This window comes from Anolis carolinensis, chromosome 1 (assembly GCF_035594765.1).
Source record: "Anolis carolinensis isolate JA03-04 chromosome 1, rAnoCar3.1.pri, whole genome shotgun sequence".
Classification (NCBI taxonomy): Eukaryota; Metazoa; Chordata; class Lepidosauria; order Squamata; family Dactyloidae; genus Anolis; species Anolis carolinensis.
Window position 1 is genome coordinate 85,590,325 of NC_085841.1, and position 23,610 is coordinate 85,613,934.

Consider the following 23,610-nt stretch of genomic DNA (forward strand, 5'->3'; position numbering starts at 1 on the left):
GGACTCAGATAATCCAGTTCAAATCAGATATTGTGGATTATTTGCCTTGATATTCTGGGTTATATGGCTGTGCCCTTAGACATAAAGAACACCCAAGTAAAAGAACAGTAGCTCAACAGTGCCACCTGGAGGAAATAATTTGTTGTTCTGTGCCTTCAAGTAGTTTTTGATCTCCAATAATCCAAAGGCAACCCTTTCATAGCATTTTCTTGGCAAGATTTGTTTAGAAAATGTTTGCTTTTGCCTTCCTCTGCAGTTGAGAAAATGTAATGTGCTTAAAAGTACTGAATCCAAAAAGTACAAATTGAATGCAAGTCTGGGGGAATATCAGATCCTTCTCAGAAGAAGATATGCTAAAAGGCAAGAGATTGGAAATCAGATCTACTCTTAAAATATTCACAACTACATTTTGTCACAAGTTGTAGTGGAGAGGAGCATTCAAATAGAGTTCCATCAGGTGAGACTGTTATCAATTAACAATGAGGCTAGCAACCGAATTTGCTGAAAACAGAAATAAGCAAGGAGTGATCTGGGTCATTTACTGTTTTTAAATTCCAGATGTGAACTATTAAACTTGTCTTTATGGTGTTTGAAATCCATAGCTTTCTTGACAGGTGATCAGGGATTCTCTACACTATCACTATGAAAACAAGTTTGGATATAATTTTAGATGTAACACTAGACAGAAAGTATCAATAAACTTGTAAAGTAATGAAATGAAAATAAATAGATCGAGAAATATATAGTATCACCAGATTTGCCATTTTGGATAGCTTACTGAGTCACTCAGTGAGTTAAGCTTAATTTCTGTTTTTCAAAAAAGAAATACCTGGCTTAAGGCTCAAGGTATCATGTTCTAATGCTGGAAATCCTGCACACAGCTCTTAAATCTGTGGAAACTGGTTGTGCTTGATCGGGACAGGAAAAACAAATTTTACGTACATAGATACATTTTTATTATTGTCATTGGTGTAACATATGCTCTAGATTTGCTTTTGCAAATGCATTGAGGTGCATCTCTTTCTTGCCTTTCAAAGATAGAGGCTGCTGTCAAGGCTGCAAAAAGTGCTTTTCCAGAATGGTCTTCCAGAAGTCCCCAGGAAAGGTCAAAACTAATGAGCAAACTTGCAGATCTTATTGAAGAAGATCTGGAATCATTTGCACAAGCAGAATCCAAGGATCAAGGTAAATGCAAAAACCTAAGTGGTTTATATTTGCAGATAGTGTAGGTCCAGAAACCTAAAGAACTCAAACTCAAGTTAATTCATCGAAATACAAATATCTCTGGCATTGGTGCTGAGGCCTAGACTGTTATGTGTGTGTATGGTGAATCATTAGGTTTACATTCACATGCTTGATTGCTATGAAATTTACTTTTTGTTTTCCAATGGAAACTTTTACTTTTGCTTTTGAGTTTGCATATTCAGTGCAAAAATTAGTTATGTGGTCTGGTATTTTGTGGCTTCAATGTCGAGGGTGATGAATCCATTCTAGACTTTGGTTGAGATTAAAAGGAACTATCTGAAAGGCTGAAGCGATTCAGGGGTACAGGTCAGCACCTTGGAAAGCTCCTCTCAGTCTTGAACTGAGAGTCAGAGTGAATTCGTCTCCCCACTGAAATGGAAGCCATCAACCACCACTGACCACATCACCATGAAGTGACAAGAATAAAGGAGAAGGAAGAAGCAGTTACTTTTAATCCTTATGACATTAAATGCCTTTCTATTTGATCCCTCCTGCTGAACATTCCCATCAAAGTAATGACATCATTAAAAAGTGACATTTATCCATTGAAAAATGTTCTGGTGTGCTGAAGGCATCTAAGATCAACTAAGCCTCAACATAGAAAGTATGACCCTTTCTTCCATTTTGCCAACTGGAAATGACAGTGAGTGAGGCCACACCATTGATATGTGGACTCCATACACAATTATGAAAAGGCTCCTCAGAATTACTCAGTTGGGGAGAGCTTCCATTCTTATTTATTAGGGGAAGGGAACTACATGGAGAAGAAGAGCCAGTTATACACAATACTAATAAAAAGATGATACCACTTTGATGGCTGAAAGCGAGGAGGAGCTGAAGAGCCTCATAACCAAAGTGAAAGAAGAAAGTGCAAAAGCTGGGTTTTAGTTCAACATAAATAAAACCAAGATTATGGCAACCAGATTGATTGATAACTGGCAAATAAAGGGAGAAAAATGTGGAGGCAGTGACAGACTTTATATTTCTAGGCGCAAAGATTACTGCAGACGCAAATTGAAGGCAGGAAATCAGAAGACATTTACTTCTTAGGAGGAGAGCAATGGCCAACCTCAATAAAATAGTGAAGAATAGAGACATGACACTGGCAACGAAGGTCCACATAGTTAAAGCAATGGTATTCCCTGTAGTAACCTATGGATGCGAGAGCTGGACCATAAGGAAGGCTGAGCGAAGGAAGATAGATGCTTTTGAACTGTGGTGTTGGAAGAAAGTTCTGAGATTGCCTTGGACCTCAAGAAGATCCAACCAGTTCATACTCCAGGAAATAATGCCCGGCTGCTCACGGGAAGGAAGGATATTGGAGGCAAAGATGAAGTACTTTGGCCACATCATGAGAAGACAGGAAAGCTTGGAGAAGACAATGATGCCGGGAAAAATGGAAGGATAAAGGAAGAGAGGCCGACCACGGGCAAGATGGATGGTATCTGTGAAGTGACTGGTTTGACCTTGAAGGAGCTGGGGGTGGTGACAACTGACAGGGAGCTCTGGCTTGGGCTGGTCCATGAGGTCATGAAGAATTGGAAGCAACTGAATGAATAAACAACAAATAAAAAGATATTTAATAGAGGCTTCCAACACAGTGGCTGCTATTAACCTCTGATTAGCAGTTCCAATTGGGGCTGCCCCAAATGGTCACTCCAGACATGTGGGACAAAGTGATATTATTACTTCAAAAAAACTAATAATTCAGGGAAAAGTAAATTTGCAAAAGATATGAAGAAAGGCACTTATAATAATAATTATATGAGTATGAGTTAGTATGAGTTAAATGCATACTAATCAAACAGATTTCTTTTTCATAGATGGGTGCTGCCAGGTGTGGTCTACTTTGCTGTATCTATGCACACAGTTTTGGGAGGAATAGGTGTAGATTTCTAAATTATACAAGAAACTTTGGTTTAAGAAGGTACCTTTCTTTTGCAAAACATGCACACTTTGCTTATTCATGAAGTCAGTTTTTTTTCTTTTTGAGAACAACTTGTAAGTTTTAAAAGGACACCAATTATCATGGAAAACGTGTGCCAGTGTGTATTAAATATCTCTCTGTTTCAGGGAAAACTATAACATTTGCTAGAACAGTGGACATCCCCCGGGCTGCTTACAATTTCCGTTTCTTTTCATCATCCATCCTTCACCAAACATCAGAATGTACACAGATGGACCATATGGGTTGCATGCATTATACTGAGAGAACACCTGTGGGAATTGGTAAGGCTTGAATTCCAAATGATAGAAGTGTCAGCTTCTTTCAGAAGTACATATCTTTTATAGGAATATTCGGTTCTCGACAACATAGCTCTAGTATGAACTAAAGCATACCTTGGTAAAGTGGAGTATAATGGGGTGAATAATAATTACCTTATGGTCATTATTTTTTTTTCAGTTGAATGTCAGGGGTCCTTTCACACTACATAATTATAATGCTATTATTTTACTTCAACTGCCATGGCAACATCCAAATGAATGCTGGATTTGTATTTTGGTGAGGAACCAGCATTCTTTGGCAGAGAATTCCAAATACTCTCCCCCTCAAAGAAAAAACCTGGATATCTCAAGATTGCATAGGATGTTCTCATGGCAGTTAAAATGGAATCATGGTGCTATTTTATAATTGTGCAATGATGAAAGAACAATGATATAATAAATAAAGAAGAGGTGAATGCACACAAGTGTTGAACTTGGAAGTGTGGTAAAAACTCTCCAGCTCCCCAAGAGCCTAATCATTTCTGTAAAGTTTTAATACTTGACTAGAAGAGCTTTGGAGGCAACATCCACCAGCCAACTGAATGGAAATAGCTAGGATTCCATCGCTGATGTTCTTCCTCTCCTATTTTGAAAAGTAACTCCATTCTATTTACAGAAGAGGACAGAAACTGTACAAACCACCACACCACCAGTTCTTAGGAGCTGATGCTGGAATCCCTTTTGAAAGTTAGCCATTTTGTATGAAATTTTTCACTTACCTTGTTGGTCTGTGAAATGTATTCTTACTCCTCCCCACTGCTACAAGATCATATTATTTTATATTACCTCTGAGCTGTGGCACTACCTTAGAAGTTCAGTATACAGGTCACTTCAATAGTGTCTGCTTAGTTATTATTCCAGGGATGGCTCATAGGTTTTATCCCCTAAGTCCAAAAATCTAAATGGCACTCCAAACCCTAACTGGATTACTATTATTTGGCAATGTGATATTAAGTAATAATCCAAAATATGGTGTCTGTTGTGACATACTTCTCCACCTAACAATGAGGATCAATCAATGATAGTAAAACATAAGCCCTAAATACTGTTGTGTATATATGGTTAGCTAATGAAATAGCTCTACTTTGTTCTTGTCTGAACCAAGACACATTTGACAAGTGGGAGATTTCATAACATTAAAACCATTAGGATTTTGATAAAACTTATACAAAATGTATGTTTACTATACTTTTTGCAAAATGTATTGCATACAGCAAACCACTAGGTGTCACAATTTCCAATGGAATGAAAAGCCTTCCTTGGTCTAGTTAGATGGGGGCACTCACTGCAGAATGTGTGCCTTCTCCAACTCAGCTTCTGCTTGTAAGGGTAAAGGGTTCATTGCATGAGTACCAAGAATATCAAGCATTTCATAGTACACTCCTTTGCATGATCAATTTGATTTGATAAAATTTGATTTGTGAAATTCTGGGTCTTTGTTGTAAGATATTTTTTCTGTGCATAGAGCAGAAGGGAAATGTTCGGGACTGGCATGTTTTTTCTTCTTCTTTGGGATGCTAGAGGGAGAGTGTCGGCTTGTTCATAAGTGTAATGCTTCTTGTTGGAGAACTTTATTTAACTATTTTTTCTCTTCTAAAGCTGGCTTAATCAGTCCTTGGAACTTACCCCTTTATTTGTTGACTTGGAAAATTGCCCCAGCTATTGCATATGGAAACACAGTCATTGCAAAACCCAGTGAAATGACATCTGTCACTGCTTGGATGATGTGCAAACTTCTTAACAAAGCAGGTAAGACAGAGAAGGTGAGAAACTATGTACAGTAGAGTCTCACTTATCCAACACTCGCTTATCCAACATTCTGGATTATCCAACACATTTTTGTAGTCAATGTTTTCAATACCATCATGATATTTTGGTCTAAATTTGTAAATACAGTAATTACTACATAGCATTACTGTGTATTGAACTACTTTTTCTGTCAAATTTGTTATATAACATGATGTTTTGGTGCTTAATTTGTAAAATCATAACCTAATTTAATGTTTAATAGGCTTTTCCTTAATCTCTCCTTATTATCCAACATATTCACTTATCCAACGTTCTGCTGGCCCATTTACGTTGGATAAGCGAGACTCTACTGTACTACTATAATGATGATCATATTTGTGAATTTAAACTTATCTCTTCAATGTCAATATAGGAAGTAATAATAGGAAGGAAACATTTCACTGTACTTCTTCCCTTAAGTTTAGATCTGGGTGAGAGCAGTGAACCTCCAGACATTTATAGTCTACAGATCTCATTTTTTCTGTTTTAAATAGATGATAACCCATGTGTATATATGATCCATCGTGGCAACCAGTATTAGCAATAACACAGCTTAACAAAAAATTCTTGGTGTCTTAGTTTTTAGGCCTGTTCTTGGGGTTGTTTGGGACACTGATTCAGAAAATTGCATTGAATAGATGCATCAGCTCTACTTTTTTATATATAGTTATTATGATTTTCTGTAGGCAAGCAAATCACAACTGGTCAATATCATATGTTCTGTACCTCAAAAACTAGAGCTGATAGGAGGAAACCAGTGCAATTTTTGGAATCAGCAGGTCAAATATACTCAGAAACAGGTCTAACATTTAAGGCACCAAAATGTGTGTTGGCCAGTGTAGTTATCAGGTCTTATGCAAAAGAACATTTCTGTGACCAGAAGTGGTCAAGTATAACCAGCAGGAAGAGAAGACCATCATACACAAGCACTTCTCTCCTCCACATACTATATGACCACTGCTGTTAACCTCTTCAAGGAAACATGCTCCTAGGTTTGTAAAGAGTTGCCATCATATTAATCTCTACTCAAAAGTAATAGATCTTACTTCGCTTTTCATGTGTGTACAGAACTCTGTAGTTCAAGTGTGCTATATAAGTGTATTTTGTGTGCCTATTCCTATGAGGGTTTCCCCCTGGTGTTGTGAACATCGTTTTTGGAAGTGGTCCCAAAGCTGGAGATGCTCTCGTTTCCCATCCTGAAGTGTCATTGATTTCCTTCACTGGAAGCACCCTCACTGGTCAGCGCATCATTGAAAGGAGTGCTCCATATTGTAAGAAACTCTCTTTGGAGCTTGGAGGCAAAAATCCAGCAATCATATTTGAAGATGCCAATTTGGATGAATGTGTTCCTGCCTCTGTAAGATCCAGCTTTGCTAATCAGGTATGGACCAATAGGTGGACAAAACCATTGCTTTACTCAGAAAATTTGTTTCATTGCTCGTGAAGTTCAAAAGCTTCATCATTGAAATGAGTTCCATCAATGGCTGAGGGGACCATTTTGATTGGTATGAATTGGCTTCAAGACATCTACCCAAAATGGCACCATCTCTAATTGAATATTATGTTGTTAATATTCAGTCTTATTGTATTGATCGCAGCAATGGTGAGGGAGCAACCAACCTGTATCTCTTTTACTAACTAGCTCTTCCCAAATTTTGCTCAAGCACATTGAATTTTATAGAAAAAAATCCCCATAGTCATAATGGTAACATGATATTGAAGTATAGTCATTCATGATAGCCATACTTCAAGAAGAGTGTCAAAATGAAAGTACAGTAGAGTTTCACTTATCCAAGATAAACGGGCTGGCAGAACATTGGATAAGCGAAAATCTTGGATAATAAGGAGGAATTAAGAAAAAAGTCTATTAAACATAAAATTACATTTTGATTTTACAAATTAAGCACCAAAACATCATGTTTTACAAGAAATTGACTGAAAAAGCAGTTCAATACACAGTAATGTTAATATGTAGTAATGATTTACAAATTTAGCACCAAAACATTGCAACATTTACTACAAAAACAATGACTACTAAAAGGCAGACTGCCTTGGATAATACAGAACCATGGATAAGTGGAGCTTGGATAAGTGAGACTCTGCTGTAGCTCTGTTGATTCACATGAATATAGCAGTTCTAGTAGTTTGCTCTCCATTAGGAGCAGGGATTTGTACACTGAATTGATTTTAATCATACCTTCAAGGAAAAGAGAGTCTGGATGGAGTGAATGGCAAATGGGTTATCATCCCTGACAATTAAAATGGCTTGGTGCTGTTAGCCAGCAAGTCTTGACTCCACTGTGCTAAAGGTAAAAGTTTTCCCCTGACATTAAGTCTAGTCGTGTCCAACTCTGGGGGGTTGGTGCTCATCTCCGTTTCTAAGCCAAAGAACCAGTGTTGTCTATAGACTTCTTCAAGGTCATGTGGCTGGCATTAGTACACGGAGTGCTGTTACTTTCCCGTTGGAGCGGTACCCAATGATCTACTTACATTTGCATGTTTTCGAACTGCTAGGTTGGTAGAAGCTGGGGCTCACACCACTCCCTGGATTTGAATTGCCGACCTTTTGGTCAGCAAGTTCAGCAGCTCAGCGGTTTAATCGGTTGCACCACTAAGGGCTCCACTGTGCTACTGCTAGCCATATTAAACTGGTAGAGTATGTTTCGATGTAATGATGCCAGTGGCAGCCCCTATGCTGCAATAATGGGAAGACACCTGGGAAACTCCAGAGCAAAAGAATGCTTAGGTGTGCTTAGTGGCCAAAAGACATATATTTCAATATTTCTCTCTCTCTTCTATTCCTCTCCCTCAGAGGCGGTCCAACCGCCAGGTGAGGGAAGCATTTGCCTGTGGCACCATCATCCCGGGGGCGCAGTTGAGCCCCCGGGAGGATGGCACCACCCCTCACCTCCTTCTTCTTCGGGCCCATCCAGGCTGGCTGGGCCTTCCTGCCATGGCCCACGCACCCTGGCCCCGCCTCCCGCACAGCGCCTCTGCTCTCCCTCTTTCTCCCCACTTCTTTTTCTTTTCTCTCTCTCTACAGACACACTGGAGCGGGGGGGGGGGGGGGGAAGGATGGTATTTCCAGGAGAACTTTAGTAATCCACAGCTATATATGCACGTGCGCGCGCACACACACACACACATTTCCCATGTTTCTATAATGTCAAAATACTTCAGTGACACCAACGTCTCAAATTAGAAGTTTTGAACCTTACAAAGTTGTAAGAACTATTTGTTGCCGTTGTGTGGGGAGTGTTCCCTGTAGGCTGTGGATGTGCAGGCTTTTATGAAATGAAGAGTGATGCATGGCTGATTAGCTTATTCAGTAATATTTTGAAAATTACATGTTGATTCCATACTTCACGAGTGGGTTTTAATAGCAACTTCAACAAGCAGAATGACTATGCACACCTTGCATGCTGTAGCCACCCGGTACGTGAAACAGAGACTCCTACATGCAGAAGGTCTTAGTCACCTGGAACCTTTAGATAATTTGGGGGATGTAGATGGCTCCGTTCTTTTAACTGGCTGGACATTTGAAGCTGATCAAATATATATTCAAAGCTGACTAATTTGGAGCTTCATTGGCAATGATGTTCAGCTATTATTCAGGAAAATACTGTCTGACGTCAATCAGATGGCAGCAGCATTAGCAAAAAGAGGCCAAAACCTCACAAATGTTCCTTACAAATAGAATTTATATGAAATGATACATTTGTTTATAAAATGCCTGACACATTTTGGAAAGATTTTCTAAGGGAATGCAAAAATAATTTTTTCTGATTGAGGCTTTCCCTGTCCAGATGGAAAAATTATATTATCGTGCTCTTTAATATGATTATACTAAAATGCAAGGGATTTTTTTTAAAAAAGGGCTTTTAGGAGAGTACTGCTCTTAACTGCTTTTTATTATTTTTAATTATATGTTTAAATTGTTTTAATATTGTTAATAGTTTATTTCAATCTTGATTTTTTGCACCTTTGCACTCTTTTAAATTGGTAGGCTACCTTGAGATTTTGCAGGAATAGCAGGTTATGAATAAAATTAACATAATGATAACAATCCTGGATCCCAGGACCATTTGGAGCTTTTTCCCTCCTGTTTTTGCTTCCCTGTGTTTGCCCCCCTCCTTTCTTTAGCTCATAAGAAGGACGATGTTAATTTGTTCCACATTTCTTTGTGACATGAAGTAGAGCTCTTCAACATTTTGCCATATTCTCAGAACTTGCAGTTCTTCATACTCACATTCATATATAATTATAAGCCAAGGAGCTATGGAAACCCTGGCAACCACCTGCACTTTGCTGTCTGGTTTATTTATTATCCTGTCTGTAGTCATTGCTGTTCTGGCTTCTCCCCTCTCACATGGAGTCAAAGAGGGAATACATAACTTATTTACCCCTCCCTCCCTTTATAATGTGGTGTGAGGAGAGCCAGAAGAGGAGCTGCTGCTATTTGGGGCAACAAGCAAAACATGAAGCAAAGTTCTCTAGTTTGTTTAGCTGTTGCTATTGCTGTAAAGGGGAGTTGTTGGATAGCATAGACCAATAGTAAAGGTAAAGGTTTCCCCTGACATTAAGTCTAGTCGTGTCTGATTCTGTGGGTTGGTGCTCATTTCCATTTCTAAGCCGGCATTGTCCATAGACACCTCCAAGGTCATGTTGCCGGCATGACTGCATGGAGTGCCATTACTTTCCTGCCAGAGTGGTACATATTGATCTATTCACATTTGCATGTTTTCGAACTGCTAGGTTGGCAGAAGCTGTGGCTAACAGCGGGAACTCACCCTGCTTCTCAGATTCGAACTGCTGATCTTTCTGTCAGCAAGTTCAGCAGTTCAATGGTTTAATCCACTGTGCCACTGGGGGCTCCTATCGACCAATAAATTGGTCCATATTAATTAAACCTATAGTTTTCTGATTATTATGTCTGAACACATTGTAAATATCCTCATCCATCATTGTCCTGATTTACCATGTTCCCCAGTATATGTGTTCCAGACAGAAGATCTTTGGCTGATTCAAACATATCATTACCTGATATAATTTCCTGATATTTTGTGACCTTTTATCATAATCTGTTGTTTTTGAGTTGATGTGGAATGAAATTTTGCAGGGCTTGACATGTGGTAACTATGCAATGTGTATATTTCTCTGACTCTTTTAGTTGTTGAAATATGTACTAATAATAATCTGTGGCAGAATTCCCTGTCTTTTTTTGTCCCTTTCTTTGCTCCCTTAGGGTGAGATATGCCTGTGCACCAGCAGAATCTTTGTGCAGAGAAGCATTTACAAAGAATTTTTGAGAAGATTTGTGGAAGCTGTCAAAAAGTGGAGGGTTGGAAGTCCCGCAGATTCCACAGTTGACATGGGAGCACTGATAAGCAAAGAACATTTAGCAAAGGTGAACAAAAAAGAAGTTGTTTGGGGACAAACCATGTACTTAGCACATTGACCAGGACTCGTTTTTCTTGATGACTTGAGAAGAAAGTAGAAGGATCATTATGTCTTAGCAAAAGTACGACTTCATTGCACAAGACAGGCAACCTGCACGATGCTGTGTGTTCCCTGCTGTTGATCTGCCTCCTCCTCACGATTCTTCCATCTCTACTTGTTAATGGGTAAAACCTCCCATAGCTCCCAACTCTGTAATGTTCTTGTCACTTACCTTCCACTTCTGTGTTGTCATTCCAATAGTAAATTGACATCAGGGACAGTATTCCCCTCCTCCCATCTCCCCTTCCCCATCTCCCCTCGCTATTCCCAAGATAGCTTTTTTATTTTATATTTATAGGTAAAGGTAAAAGTTTCCCCCTGACATTAAGTCTAGTCATGTCCAGTTCTGGGGGTTGGTGCTCATCTCAAATTCTAAGCTGAAGAGCCGGTGTTGTCCGTAGACACCTCCAATGTCATGTGGCAGGCATGATTGCATGGAGTGCTGTTACCTTCCCACTGGAGCGGTTACCATTGATCTACTCACATTTGTATGTTTTGAACTGCAAGGTTGGCAGAAGCTGGGGCTGAAAGAGGGAGCTCACCCCGCTTCCCAGATTCAAACTGCTGACCTTTCGGTCTTCAAGTTTAGCATCTCGGTGGTTTATATTATATTTATATTTGCCCTTTTTATTTTTAAATGCTGGAATAGATCAATTGCTGCAAAAATGATAGCAATAAAAAAACAACAAGGGGCAGCAATAATGTGGGAGGGTTTGGGAGTGTGTGTGGGAGTACTACAGGACCATGAATTTGTGAATTTGTGAAATTGCACAAATAATAAATAATAATAATAAAACTTTATTTATACCCCGCCACCATCTCCCCAACGGGGACTCGGGGCGGCTAACATGGGGCCATGCCCAGAGCAATACAATATAACAAAATATAAAACAACATAACATAGCACCATTAAAAATACAATAAATGCATCAACATCAAGAAATAAAAAAAAACAGTAAAACAAGGGCAGGCCACGTGAACACAAAGATAAAACCTGGGGTGAGAGGGACATAGGGGTACTCCACTGTGGGCAGGGACATATGGAAGTGGGGTAATCTAGAGGATAGATGTTCGGGGTGGGAGTAACACAGAAATAACAGAAGTTACTCACCATAGGCACAGCGGAAGAGCCATGTTTTCAAGTCTTTCCTAAAAGCTAACAGCGTGGGAGCTTGCCTAATTTCAGTAGGTAGTGAGTTCCACAATCGGGGGGCCACAGCAGAAAAGGCCCTCTCCCTTGTACTCACAAGGCGGGCCTGGGATAAAGACAGTGGTGCTAAAAGGGCCTCCCTGGATGATCGTAAAGATCGGGCAGGTTTATGAAAGGAAATACGGTCACGGAGGTAGGTGGGTCCCAAACCGTTTAGGGCTTTATAGATGATAGTCTGCACCTTGAATTGGGACCGGAAAATAAACGGCAGCCAGTGGAGCTCCTTAAACAGGGGAGTGGATCTCTCCCTGTAACTCGCCCCCGTTATTAATCTGGCTGCTGAGCGTTGGACCAATTGTATTTCCGGGCCGTCTTCAAGGGAAGCCCCACGTAGAGCGCATTACAGTAGTCCAGTCTAGAGGTAACTAAGGCATGGACCACCGTGGTCAAATCAGACTTCACGAGGTATGGTCGCAGTTGACGCACAAGTTTGAGTTGTGCGAAAGCCCTCCCGGCCACCGCCGACACCTGTGCTTCAAGCGTCAACGCTGAATCCAGGAGGACCCCCAAACTGCGGACCTGTGGTTTCAGGGGGAGTGCAACCCCGTCCAGCACAGGTTGCCACCCAATACCCCGATCCGACGCACGATTGACCAGGAGGGCCTCTGTCTTGTCAGGATTGATCCTCAGCTTGTTCCTCCTCATCCAGTCCGCCACAGCGGCCAGGCACTGGTTCAGCACCCGAGGGGCTTCCTTGGAGTCAGGTGGAAAGGAATAGTGGATTTGCGTGTCATCTGCGTAGAGATGGCAACGCCCTCCAAAACTCCGGATGACCTCTCCCAGCGGTTTCATGTTGATGTTAAATAGCATGGGGGATAAAATAGACCCCTGCGGAACCCCACAGGTCAATGGCCAGGGGTCCGAGCAGGTGTCCCCCAGCTTCACCATCTGGGAACGACCCTCCAGGAAGGACTGGAGCCACAGCAGAACCGTGCCCCCGAGCCCCATCCCAGAGAGCCTCCCCAGAAGGATACCATGGTCGATGGTATCGAAAGCCGCTGAGATATCCAGGAGAACCAGCAGGGTCACACTCCCCCTGTCCAGCTCCCTGCGGAGGTCATCCACCAAGGCGACCAAAGCCGTCTCAGTACTGTGCCCAGGCCTGAAGCCAGACTGCGAGCGGTCCAGAAAATCAGTGTCATCGAGGAACTCCTGGAGCTGCGTGGCAACCACCCGCTCCAGAACCTTGCCCAAAAATGGGAGGTTGGAGATTGGTCTGTAATTGTCACAAACTGTCACGACCCAGGCGGCAGAGGCACCAATAACCATACACAGAGGCCAGAATCTAACTAATATCTTTATTGAAGGAATATATAAAGTTAATAAAAACAAGTATAGAAAATAGTCCAGAATTAGACCCTTCAGGAAAGGTCAGAATTAGTCCAAAAAAGCAATGTCCAATAAGAAATATTAAGGTCCAAAGTTGTAATCCAATAACCGAAACACTCACTTTGCCAAGCAAAGTGAGGGGAGATGACAAGGTCCTTAGTCCATAAAACTTGAGCGTGGCTAGGAAATAACTTGATACTTGAAACAAGGCTTGAACGTGGAACAAGGTAACTAAGAACAAGAACAAGGTCCGTGGAATAACTTGGTAAAATCCGTGAAACAAGGCAAGGATTAGTCCTGGGAAACAAGGCAAAGTCCGTAGGTAAACAAAGGCTGGGAAGCAAGGCGAAGGCTGGATAGCAAGGCAAGGCTTGAGCTGAAGCGAGGCTTGAATCGGAGCGCGCTGTCCAGACACAACTCGCTCCGTAGGCTGACGAATTGACTCCGCGAAGTTGCTACGCGGGCAAAACACCTATATAGAGTCCAACTTTCTCACCAAAGCGGTTCTCTGGGAATCAGAAACGAAAGCTAAACTCTGAGACCAGATGTTAAACTCCTTAAAGATTCTCACGAGAACCAATGTTAATTGGCAACATTCTTAGCTGCTATCCTCGCACTCCTGCGCGAAGCTGAATCCAAACTTCTCTGTTGTTTACAAAACTCCCGGCGCAAGAACACGGGAGAAGTAGGCTCTGGGGTTGTTTGACATACTTCTGGGGCACAACTTTCTTGCAGGTGCAAGGTTTCCAGATCTGCCTGGGAAAGATCTGGCTGAGAGGAATCCAGTTCAGACTGGGAAGGTAAAAAACCCAAGTTTTCATCTTCATCAGGGATTACAATGTCCTGAGCAGGACTACAAGGCCCATGGTTCATCACACTATCCCCCTCCTCAGGGCCCCTCCCAAACTGGGGTCCTCTCCCCGAGGCGCGAGGTCGCGGTTTGGTGGGATAGGTCAGATGGAAGCGACGGGTTAGATCAGGAGCATGGACTGTGGAGGCGTCTTCCCAAGAGCGTTCCTCAGGCCCAAAACCCACCCAGTCAATGAGATATTGTAGGCGGCGGCGATGAAAGCGAGAATCCAAAATGTCCTCAACCTCGAACTCCTCCTCCCCATTCATCAAAACAGGAGGGGGGGCCGGTTGGTCTGTATCAGGACGCACACCATCCGCCGGAAGGAGCAGGGAACGGTGAAACACTGGGTGAATGCGCATTGAACGCGGAAGTTGGAGTTTGAAAGTCACGGGGTTTAATTGCGCCACCACTGGATAGGGGCCAATGAAGCGGGCATCTAACTTCCGGCATGGGCGGTGGGAGGGCAGAAAGCGAGTGGACAGGAAAACCCGATCTCCTACCTTGATTTCGGGGCCCGGCTGGCGGTGTTTGTCAGCGTGGCGTTTATAGTCCTCCTTGGCTTGGTCCAGTTGCTGGAGCAAAAGTTGTTGCACCGCTGTGAGTTCCTGCAGCCAATCCTCTGCTGCGGGAACTTCTGAAGTTTCAATGACAGGGGGAAAGAAACGTGGATGGAAACCGTAGTTTGCAAAGAACGGCGTTTCTTTTGTAGAAGCTTGAACTCCATTATTGTAGGCAAACTCAGACAGTGGTAACAGAGAAGCCCAATTGTCCTGTTGGTAGTTTACATAACAGCGAAGATACTGCTCCAAAGTGGCATTGGTGCGCTCCGTTTGCCCATCTGTTTGGGGATGATGAGCTGAAGATAAGCGAGAGTCTATGCCCAGTAGTTTTTGTAGTGCCTTCCAAAAACGAGAGGTGAATTGAGATCCACGGTCTGTGACTAAACTCTTGGGCAATCCATGTAGTCTGAAAACATGCTGAAGAAATAGATCCGCAGTTTCTTTGGCCGTGGGGAGGCCTTCGCAGGGAATGAAATGGGCTAACTTGGTGAATAGGTCCACCACCACTAAGATCGTGGTGAATCCACAGGAAGGTGGTAGGTCAGTGATGAAATCCGCGGAAATTATTTCCCATGGGCGAGATGGGGTAGGAAGGGGGTGCAAAAGCCCTGAGGGCTTCTCCCTTCGTATCTTGGAGCGCTGGCATACTGGGCAGGTGTTGACATATTTTTCCACATCCTTGCGGATCTTGGGCCACCAAAAATCTCTTAGGATCAAATGCATGGTTTTAAATAGTCCGAAGTGTCCTGCTGGTTTGCAGTCATGACACAGACGAAGCGCTTTTTCCCTGCCCGGTCCGGGTGGGATATAAACATGATTTCTATAGCAGAGCAGCCCATCTTTAAGCGAAAAGGGAAAATGCAGACCTTGGCGAAGTTGGTCCTGCGCCCAGGCATCTGCTTGCTGACTAGCCCTGATTTCTTGAGCACAGATGGGTCCTGGAGTAGGGGAAGTTGAACCAATGGGACTGGATTTGGTGTTCCCCACTGTGAGCGTGGCAAAGTTCTCAGGTTGTAGCAGTTGGGATTCAAAGGTCTCCTTGCGTCCTGCAGCGTATTCCGGTTTACGTGACAGGGCGTCTGCTTGCTTGGTTTGAGCTGGGGTCACATAATGGATCTGGAAGTTGAAACGTTCAAAGAATAAAGCCCAACGTTGCTGCCTCTGATTTAGTTTGCGGGCAGTTCTTAGATGTTCTAGATTACGATGATCAGTGTGGACTTCAATGGGGAATTTGGCCCCTTCTAGCCAATGTCTCCAAGTTTCAAAGGCTGCCTTTATGGCCAGTAGTTCTTTTTCCCAAATGGTGTAATTCCTCTCTGGTGTGGTTAGTTGACGAGAATAAAAGGCACAGGGGTGGAGGTGATCTCCCACCGGTTGTAAGAGTACAGCCCCAATTGCCACATCAGAGGCGTCCGCTTGCACCACAAAAGGGGTTCCAGGATTTGGGTGCTGTAGAATTGGCTGGGAGGTGAATAGTTTCTTCAGTTGCTGGAACCCTTTCTCTGCTTGATCAGTCCAGCGGAAAGGCTGCTTTCCACGGATGCAGCTAGTGATGGGGTCGGACCAGCGGGCAAAATCTGGAATGAACTTGCGGTAGTAGTTCGCGAACCCCAAGAAACGCTGCACCTCTTTCTTGTTAGTTGGCGCCCGCCATTCCAATACTGCTGAAACTTTGGCTGGATCCATGGAAAGCCCTAGAGGCGAGATGCGGTAGCCAAGGAAATCTACCTCTTGTAGATCAAAAGCGCATTTTTCTAGCTTGGCATAAAGTCCATGATCCCGCAGTCGTTGCAACACCATTTTGACGTGGTTCTCATGTTCTGATTGTGATCTGGAAAACACCAAAAAATCGTCCAGGTAGATTATCAAGAATCTGTCTAGATAGTCCTGAAAAATATCGTTGACAAAATGCTGGAACGTTGCGGGAGCTCCGCATAAACCGAAATTCATAACTCGGGACTCGAATAATCCGAATTTAGTCTGGAAGGCGGTCTTCCACTCGTCCCCTTCTCTGATGCGAACTAGATTATAAGCCCCCCGAAGATCCAGCTTGGTGTAGACCTTGGCTCCTCGAAGTCGGTCCAGTAGATCCGAGATTAAGGGCAGGGGATAGCTGTTCCGCTTGGTGATATTGTTCAATGCTCTGTAGTCCACCACCAAGCGTAATTCCCCTGACTTCTTCTTCACAAACATCACTGGGGAGGCGGCTGGGGATTGAGAGGGTCTGATGAACCCCTTGCGAAGGTTTGTCTCTAAGAATTCCCTGAGAGCTTCTTGCTCTGGTTCAGTCAGGGAGTAGAGATGCCCTCGCGGAATCGGGGCCCCCTCCACCAAGTCAATGGCACAGTCATAAGGTCTATGTGGGGGTAATTTTTCGGCTTCTTTCTCATTGAATACATCCCAATACTCGGAGTACTTCCTTGGCAAGGTGATGATGGGCTCGGAGTCTGTGGCATGGCATACCTTGGCTACGAGGCAATGGTTTTGGCAGTACGGTGAAGCAAACTGCAGTTCTCTGTTGGACCAGGAGATGTTAGGGTCGTGGAGTGTCAGCCATGGAATTCCCAAAATCACAGGGAAATGGGGAACCTCGGTAACAAAGAAGGAAATCTCTTCCATATGTTCCCTTATCCACATCCTGGTGGGTTCCGACCACTGGCTTACGGGGCCCGTCTTGAGGGGACGGCCGTCTATGGCTTGCACCACACGGGCATTCTTGAAATCATGATATTGTAATCCCAGAGAGTCGGCATACTCTCTATCGATGAAATTGTTGGTAGCTCCAGAGTCTATCATGGCGTGGATCATGACGGGTCCCCTTTTTGCTGACCATAATGTGACCACGAGAAGGAACAGGACCCCGGTTGGCGGCTCTTGGATGGATTTTTTGACCGGGTTGGCGAGCCTCTCTACACCCGGTCGTTGGCTTCCCCCGCCGGCTGTGTGCCAGTCGGCTCAGACGCCTTCGACTCCGTGGAGGACGCCGCCGCAAGACGGGCGGCAGGCTTCCCTTTGGCTGGGCACTCTCTGGCGAAGTGGCCCCCGTTCCCGCAGTACCAGCAGAGGTTCAAGCGTTGACGACGGGCCTTCTCGGCGGCATCTAGTCTGGGACGCACATTGCCCAACTGCATCGGCACCTCCTCGCCTCCTCTGGGGTATGGGGTTGGCGGCGGGGGTCTCCACACCGGACGTGGCTGAACACTGGCGGGAGCGGGGGGTTTTGCCCCGGCTCTACCGCCCTGGCCTCGAACCCATTGTTTCCTGTTGGCAATCATGACTTCAGCCCGTAAACATTGATCAATGAGTGCCTCGAGGGTCTGGGGAGGATCCACCTTGGAGATTTCTTCCAGCATTTCAATGTTGAGACCCTCCCGAAATTGTCCTCTGAGGGCTACATCGTTCCAGCCGGTGTTGTGGGCCAGCACGCGGAACTCGGCTATGTACTGAGACATGGGTCTGTCTCCTTGAAGGAGGCGCCGGAGTTTGTGACCGGCTGCCTCCAAATTGTCCTCGATTCCCCAGGTCTCCTTAAGGTGATCCAAGAAGCGTTGTGCTGAACTTAGGTGGGGGGAGGCTTGATCAAACAGGGCCGTCGCCCAGCTAGCCGCTGGTCCGTCTAGAAGACTGTAGACCCACGCCACCTTGATGTCTTCTTGGGGAAACTCGGCATCACGGGCCTCTAGATAAGCTTGACATTGGCGGCGGAAAACATGAACCTTAGCAGCTTCTCCAGAAAACTTGGTAGGCAACGCCATGGCCGGGAGGCGAACTCCGCGCTCCCTCAACCCTTTTATTTCTCCATCCTGCGCGTTGAGTCTGTCACGGATGCGGTCCACTTCGTCCTTGCTGATGGTGTAGCTGAGCGGCTGTCCAGCCGGCGCGGCTCCGGTAGACATCCTGGCCTCGGTTAGTTGGTGCTTATGGGTGCGCGGAGTCAAACTGTCACGACCCAGGCGGCAGAGGCACCAATAACCATACACAGAGGCCAGAATCTAACTAATATCTTTATTGAAGGAATATATAAAGTTAATAAAAACAAGTATAGAAAATAGTCCAGAATTAGACCCTTCAGGAAAGGTCAGAATTAGTCCAAAAAAGCAATGTCCAATAAGAAATATTAAGGTCCAAAGTTGTAATCCAATAACCGAAACACTCACTTTGCCAAGCAAAGTGAGGGGAGATGACAAGGTCCTTAGTCCATAAAACTTGAGCGTGGCTAGGAAATAACTTGATACTTGAAACAAGGCTTGAACGTGGAACAAGGTAACTAAGAACAAGAACAAGGTCCGTGGAATAACTTGGTAAAATCCGTGAAACAAGGCAAGGATTAGTCCTGGGAAACAAGGCAAAGTCCGTAGGTAAACAAAGGCTGGGAAGCAAGGCGAAGGCTGGATAGCAAGGCAAGGCTTGAGCTGAAGCGAGGCTTGAATCGGAGCGCGCTGTCCAGACACAACTCGCTCCGTAGGCTGACGAATTGACTCCGCGAAGTTGCTACGCGGGCAAAACACCTATATAGAGTCCAACTTTCTCACCAAAGCGGTTCTCTGGGAATCAGAAACGAAAGCTAAACTCTGAGACCAGATGTTAAACTCCTTAAAGATTCTCACGAGAACCAATGTTAATTGGCAACATTCTTAGCTGCTATCCTCGCACTCCTGCGCGAAGCTGAATCCAAACTTCTCTGTTGTTTACAAAACTCCCGGCGCAAGAACACGGGAGAAGTAGGCTCTGGGGTTGTTTGACATACTTCTGGGGCACAACTTTCTTGCAGGTGCAAGGTTTCCAGATCTGCCTGGGAAAGATCTGGCTGAGAGGAATCCAGTTCAGACTGGGAAGGTAAAAAACCCAAGTTTTCATCTTCATCAGGGATTACAATGTCCTGAGCAGGACTACAAGGCCCATGGTTCATCACACAAACCGATGGGTCTAGCGAGGTCTTTTTTAGTAACGGTTTTACCACCGCTTGCTTAAAACAGGATGGAAATGACCCTTGACCCAAGGAGGCATTTATTATAGCCACAAACCACTCCAACAACCCATCTTTGGCCAGTTTAACCAGCCAAGAGGGACAAGGATCCAGAGCACAAGTGGTCGCCCTCACAGACCCAAGAATCCCCTCCACGTCATCAGGAAGAACAAGCCGGAAAGAATCCCATAAGATCGAACCGACAGGTGCCTCGGTTACCTCCGCTGAAACCACAGTCAAGCTGGAGTCCAACTCATGACGTATCTGAGCAACTTTGCCTGCGAAGTGGTGTGCGAAATCGCTACACCGAGTCGCCAAGTCATCGGGAAGCTCCTGGGCCTCAGGAGGCCGCAGGAGCTCCCCAACAACTCGGAACAACTCCGATGGCCTATTGGCTGCAGACACTATGCGGGCAGTCGTGAAAGCTTTCCTGGCTGCTCGCAGAGCCACGGAGTAAGCCTTAATAGCGGCTTTAGCCCGTGCTTGGTCGGACACATCCTGAGATTTTCTCCAGATGCACTCTAGTCCCCTCCTCGTACGCTTCATCACGGCCAGCTCCTCAGTGAACCAAGGGGTTGACGTGACTCTACGCAGCGAGAGGGGATGTTCGGGAGCGATCGTGTCAAGTGCCCTAGCCAGCTCACTATTATAGCGATCAGCCAGGACATCGACAGGATCGCCAGTCTCCAGAACAGGAAGATCCCCAAGAGACCTCAGGAGTCCATCTGGATCCATCAGCCTCCTGGGGCGGACCATCTTAATGGGTCCACCACCCCTGCGGAGGTTAGAAGACACAGCGAAACTTAAACAGATCAGACGATGGTCAGACCATGACAATGGAAGGATGTTTTGTTCTTCCACTCTGACTGTCCCACCGTCCACAATGAAGACAAGGTCCAACGTGTGTCCCGCCTGATGTGTGGGCCTAGATATAACTTGAGTCAGCCCCATGGTCGTCATGGCAACCATGAAATCCTGATCTGCACCTGTTAATGTGGTCTCGGCATGGATGTTAAAGTCTCCCAAAACTATGAGTTGTTGGGAGACCAAGGCCGCATTAGAGACCACTTCTGCTAGCTCAGACAGGGAGACTGCTGGGTCGCGGGGTGGACGGTACACCAACAGAATCCCCAAGCTGTCTCGGGCTCCCACCTTTGCCTCCCAGGACACATTCAAACCTCATAGATTGTGGAACGGTGCATCTGATCAGGGCGATGGACTGCCGGAAGATCACCGCAACTCCTCCTCCCCGCCCCTCAACCCTGGCCTGCTGATGGACCCCGAAACCCGGTGGACACAGCTGGGTGAGATTCACCCCACCCGGTTCATCCAACCATGTCTCGGTAATACATGCCAGATCCGCCCCCTCATCCAGGATCAAATCCTGGATGATAGCTGTCTTACCATTGACGGATCTGGCATTCAGAAGCAGGACCTTAAGGTTGAGGGGTCTGTCCTGAAGACTACCACACCTATTCCTCTCCAGGATCGCAATAACTCTGTTGTGCTTCTCCCTGGGTCGTTGGTGACCGTTCTTCCTTCTCCCCCACACCACCTCAATGGGGCCCCACCCGTGAGAACCCTCTTCCTCCTGAGGGATTGGCTTATTGAGATTGCCATTTGAAGAGAGGTGCTGAACCTGCTATGTAAGCAGTCAATGTGACTGTAGTGGAATAGCAGATTAGTGGAATAAAATCAAGACAAGATTTCATATAAAAGAAAGTGAATGCCAAAAGGAAATGATGAATATTTTTCATAGATTTATCTTTATTCCCAAAGAAAATGCCTTCACCACAGCATAAATAAATGCTAGTACACATATGGTGGTCAGAAACAGTTAAAAGGTACATGTAACAACACAAGGGGTTAAAGCAATATTCAACAACAGAAGCCAATGCATTAATCAGTGAAGAAGACTACTTGCTCTGAACACTTCATAAGAAATCTGAGAGACTCTTCCTTAATAAGAATGGCTATCACTGTTGCAAAGCAACTGCTGAAATATTCATTCAGCTCTCCACAGTCCATGAGGTTAGGGGCACAGGAATTCTATAAAAGTAGAAACGCTGTGGATACTAAACCTTTTTTTAAATCTGGGAAAATGCTTCTCTGGGAATCTCTAGGTGTTCCAATGTCAATCTGTGGTCAACTTCCACTAGATGTTGTTGACCATAAAGTTGTCCTGGAAGATCTAGAGATTCTGAACGAGATCCTAGTAATCAAATCTGAAATAATCAAATCCACAAAAGTTAAAAGGACCAAGCCTTGCAGAATTCTACTCTACAGCCAGTGTTTTGTTTAGTTTTAAAATAGTAATATTTTTATGGTTTTAATTTTGGTGTATTTTACTTATATCTATTTTAATTTTTTTTATCTCCCTGGGAAAACCACACTGAGAAAATGGTAGGAAATACTAATATTAAAATAGTATCTTCACAATCCTGATCTGTCTCAGATGCAGGAGATCTATCTCTGGAGCACCTGAGATCTGAACATAAAAACCTGAAAGAGCTTACTTAAAAATTCACCCTGTGCAAATTTAAGTTAGAAATATTGGGCAGTATCCAATGTAAGATTTCTCCTTGACAGTCTTCCATTTCTCCCACCCATCTGCTCTTGGAGTCTTCCCAACGCTCTAAAGCAGATCTTGCGGGTGAGGAATTGAATACATTGAGCCATGAGGAGTGGGATTCATTCTGCCAGCTTTGTCCATCCCGGTGGCAGATGGGCACAGTTGGAAACAGCATGTTTCCTCTTAAACCTGCTTTTCATATATATATTAACAGCACTACTGAAAAAAATAGCAGCATCACATTTAGGGATGCCTGGGAGTTTTCTACCATCATTATATAGGAAATATTATCCTCATTAGTGTATGGAGTAGCCACTTTGAATCTCTTTCTTAGAGAGAAGAAGCAGGATTCAAATAATAATAATAACAACAATAATATCCAGTCACCAAGACTAGAAATTTCTAAAAAAATGATCCTATATTTGATTGTAAACCTGTTATGTATAATGGAAAATTGAATCTCTTTTTAAGAATGTATTTTTGTTTTTGTTCCCATTAGGTAAAGAGCTACGTTAAAAAAGCACAGGCAGAAGGAGCTAAGATCCTGTGTGGAGAAGGAATCGATACCTTGGTGCTTCCTACAAAGAACCAGAATGGTTATTTCCTGCTTCCTACCATTATAACTGAAATTGGCGATGACTCGTGTTGCATGCAGGATGAGATCTTTGGTCCTGTAACGTGTGTCACACCATTTGACACGGAGGATGAAGTCATTCAAAGGGCCAATGGGGTTCAGTACGGCCTGGCTGCCACTGTCTGGTCAAGCAACGTAGGGCGGGTTCATCGTGTCGCCAAGAGACTTCAGTCTGGGTTGGTTTGGACCAATTGCTGGCTTATCAGAGACCTCAATTTGCCCTTTGGGGGTATGAAAGCCTCTGGAATAGGCAGAGAGGGGGCAAAGGAGTCTTATGATTTTTTCACAGAAGTGAAAACCATTACCATAAAATATACCTAAATGTATTGATAGAAATGCCTAAAGCATTCGTAATAAATATAAAATAAGCAATATCTGTGCTATAACTTGAATCCCTATATCAAGAGAAAGGTGGGATAAAAATAAAATAAATTAAGAAAACAATGAAATGGTTTGCTCATAACTATATATTCCAAAGTGTTCTTGTCACATGGTAATTTTTGCACAAAAAGCTTGCAGTTCCTATGCATGAGAATTTACTTTGGATAGCATGGGAGCTGAGTTCTTATTCCTATGTCTTAGCCATAAAATCTATATTCTACCTCCACTTCCATTACATTATGCTTTCTACCATTATAATATTTGAAAGAGAGAATAAAAAGAATGAAACCAATGTAGAGAGGTGGGTA

At 44.0% G+C, this 23,610-nt stretch overlaps 1 protein-coding gene across 2 annotated transcripts in view; it reads left to right on the plus strand.

The window, feature by feature from the left end:
• aldh8a1 (aldehyde dehydrogenase 8 family member A1) overlaps nucleotides 1–23,370 on the plus strand; it is a 28,896-nt gene extending 5,526 nt beyond the window's left edge. Inside the window, exons 1-7 of one of the 2 annotated variants that reach the window (XM_062978389.1) lie at nucleotides 262–457; nucleotides 1,038–1,185; nucleotides 3,319–3,474; nucleotides 5,110–5,259; nucleotides 6,423–6,679; nucleotides 10,544–10,705; nucleotides 22,787–23,370. In XM_062978389.1, the coding sequence (XP_062834459.1) occupies nucleotides 1,116–1,185; nucleotides 3,319–3,474; nucleotides 5,110–5,259; nucleotides 6,423–6,679; nucleotides 10,544–10,705; nucleotides 22,787–23,242 (1,251 nt within the window). In that variant the 5' untranslated portion in view covers nucleotides 262–457; nucleotides 1,038–1,115 and the 3' untranslated portion in view covers nucleotides 23,243–23,370. Of the gene's footprint in view, nucleotides 1–261; nucleotides 458–1,037; nucleotides 1,186–3,318; nucleotides 3,475–5,109; nucleotides 5,260–6,422; nucleotides 6,680–10,543; nucleotides 10,706–22,786 lie in introns of those variants that run through there. The other variant, XM_003223309.4, reaches the window with a different exon arrangement.
• Nucleotides 23,371–23,610: the final 240 nt, after the last annotated feature.